Source organism: Malurus melanocephalus, unplaced genomic scaffold (genome assembly GCF_030028575.1).
Source record: "Malurus melanocephalus ecotype Western Australia unplaced genomic scaffold, MMel_1.1 scaffold_730, whole genome shotgun sequence".
NCBI classification, from domain to species: Eukaryota; Metazoa; Chordata; class Aves; order Passeriformes; family Maluridae; genus Malurus; species Malurus melanocephalus.
In genome coordinates this window covers 125,617-128,479 of record NW_026623962.1, presented here as the reverse complement: position 1 = coordinate 128,479, position 2,863 = coordinate 125,617, and the positions used below count along the sequence as shown (strand labels likewise).

Below are 2,863 nucleotides of genomic sequence, written 5' to 3'. Positions count from 1 at the left end.
TCTTGGATCAGCGAATATACCGATTATACATACTTGAAACTATAACTAAATAYAAAAATATATTAGGTTTTGTATTTTCTCAGATGATCTTTCTCATTTCTATTACACAAACAATCTGGCCACTTCGAGTAAAAATCAAATTTTAGAGTGGCTTAGTAAATATTTCAGTTTTGAGATACAGAAAATCGTTAAGGTGCACGTAGAAAAGGCTACTACAGCTTCTAAACGTCGAAAATATCCTTATCAATGGCAACAAGGAGAAATCCACAAGGCCCATGGGAATTTATGGCACGCCAGGAATTCAGTGTGAAGGGCTGCAGCCTTACAAAGACAGAAAGTTTGACGGACAACTCTAAGACCACGAACTCAGTAGCGGAGCTCTCCTGCTCCTCAGGAGAGAGGATGGAGCAGTCAGTGAAGGGTGGAGATGGAAATTGGGTCTYTAACCAGACGAGTTCRGAGCTGGGAGATGCAGYCCCAGCTGCGTGGACAAGTCCCCGGAGAGGAGGGTTCTGAGATCCTACAGGAGAACAAACCCAGCCACGGGAGCACTCAGTGCACTCCTCCGCCCGTGGCGTCTCCAGAAATATTCGTGTGATGACAGCTTTGAGTGTATACAAAACTTGAGTTTCTCCACACAGAAGTAAACTTTTCTGAAGCTATGCATATTCCTGMAAATTTCCTGATGGGCAGTCAGGACTGATCTTCTTGGCATCAATGCAGCCCGTGACTCTTTGCGTTATGGCTGTTGCATCATATGCAAAAATCAGGCTTCTTTTTTGTTTTTTTCAATATATAAAATAACCTGMTCATTTACATCCAGTTAGGACTGGGTTAATTTTCTGTGAATCTGCATATCCAACACTTTTGCAATATACCAAAAAGGATTTGTTTCATCTGGATCTACTGAAATGAGATTGGAGAAGKTTCTCCCACCCACCCTGGCCCTTACAAAAAGCTCAATTTTTATGGCCRCTTTGCCGGTGGAAAGCGTTAGGTTAGAAAAGCCCAACCCAGTTTCACATGAATCTACTCGAGTATTTACTGTCTAAAGGTCGTTTAGGAAAGCTACGAGCTGCCCCACCTTAAAAAACCAGCTGTACAATAGGCATCTTGAAGTATTACAAAAAAATTATGTAAGAAAAAATGAACAAGCCGAGTTCACGGTATATAAAGTTAAAGGAAATTGCTAAAACCAGACAGTAATAGCTATAAAAGGCACAACTTCCCTTTTCTGATATACACTTGTAAACTTTCTTCAGGTTACATGCATAAACCAAAATACTACCTTAACTTTAAAAAAAAAAAATCCAAAACTCTTTACTAAAATAAAAAAAAAAAGCCTAAAAAATTGTCTCCAGCCAACTGCAGCAATTAATTAATTAATTAGCAGAATGTTCGTAACAGCCTCAGAGCTTGTCACTGGTGGTTTGATGCATCTGGGGATGGTGCACAAGGGGAGAGAGAAAATTTCTGCCTAAACCGATTTCTTTTCCTTTCCTTTCTCCCCAATTCTTTCCCAAACGGTGAGAAAATCCGCTGCTTCTCCAGCCTAACTCTTGGCCCTCTGTAAACCACATGTAGTGCATAATTACAAAAGAAACACCTGCGAGGACAAAAGGAACAAGTTCTGTAGGTTTTCTCTTTACAAAACAAAGCTATCGTGTGACGGTTTCTTAAGGCAACCCTTTGTGTTAAGGCAGTCACTTCTGATGAAACAAGAGCTTCTTGATATTTCCATTGGAATATTTTGGTATCTGATTGCTGATGATTTCTGCCAACATTTCTGGGAACTCAATACTCATGGATTTATCCAAAAAGGTCTGGAAGCAAAAGCTCAGAAGATTTTCCACCACCTACGGGTGACAAGACAAAGAGTTACTCGCACACGAAAATGTTGAGAGAACATTCACCTCCCTCCTCCCCAATTCCTGCCCACAGGACGGGGTTCAGGCATTACAGAAATCCTCCTTGAGTTATGAATTATTGTCCAAGGCACTCTGCTATGGACCAGACTGTGCAAGGCTTTACAAACAGGAGATTCGGTACCAATTCCCATTCCAGCAGGTAAATAACACACACATGGAGAAGCTAAATGAGATCTTTCCAGGTGCTTGGTACAGCAACAAGAAAAAAACAGTCATTCTGAGGTCTCAAAGTCTCCCTTGTCTTAAACACTGCTTAGTRCTACGTGTGCAATTAGAATTAAAGTGCCAAAGGAGACAGTCTGAATTGAGAAATTCCTACAAAATCACATCACTGCTAACACTACACACAGTGTGCTGAGGCATTGTTTTAATGCAATTCCAAACTATTCCACAAATTCTTTACTCGTTGGGCTGTGAGATAACATTGCTTTCAAACATCACATTCCTGCTTCTACTGCAGAATAAGTCACGGTTTCTGAGTTCCTCCTTTTCAAAGGAGGAACATATTTTAAAAAACTGGAAAAAACATAAAAAATGTGTTTTTTAAAAAAAACGTAATTTTTAAGAACTGGAGAGATTGAAAATGAGATTAATTCTACAATTAATTGCTGTGGATTGCACTGCAGAATGGCCTGAGAGGACCATTTTTGCCCTCAGTGACACAGCAGAGGAGCATGACCTCCTCCTCCTCCCCGATATCTGCCTCTTTAAATCAAAAGAGCTGCAGGAGCTCACCGTCCCGCCCCAAATGTATTTCTCTGGAATGCCTACAGCATTCCTGTCAGGACTTACATCATGCATAGAGTCCAGCAGTTTAGTCAGTTGATAAAATCGCTGCCAGTTCTGGCTGGAGTTCCCTTCCCTCTTGACRATGGCCTTGCCCAGCTCCTTGATGTACGTCATGCGGATCTCCTCAAACAGGGACTGGCTCTTCA

At 41.2% G+C, this 2,863-nt stretch overlaps 1 protein-coding gene across 1 annotated transcript in view; it reads right to left on the bottom strand.

Annotated features, from left to right (window-relative positions):
* Positions 1-745: 745 nt before the first annotated feature.
* NR3C1 (nuclear receptor subfamily 3 group C member 1) overlaps positions 746-2,863 on the bottom strand; it is a 58,379-nt gene continuing 56,261 nt past the window's right edge. The window contains exons 9-10 of the mRNA XM_057384654.1: positions 2,721-2,856; positions 746-1,856 (exon numbers count right to left, since the gene is read on the bottom strand). Of these exons, the coding sequence (XP_057240637.1) occupies positions 1,704-1,856; positions 2,721-2,856 (289 nt within the window). The 3' untranslated portion in view covers positions 746-1,703. The remainder of the gene's footprint in view (positions 1,857-2,720; positions 2,857-2,863) is intronic.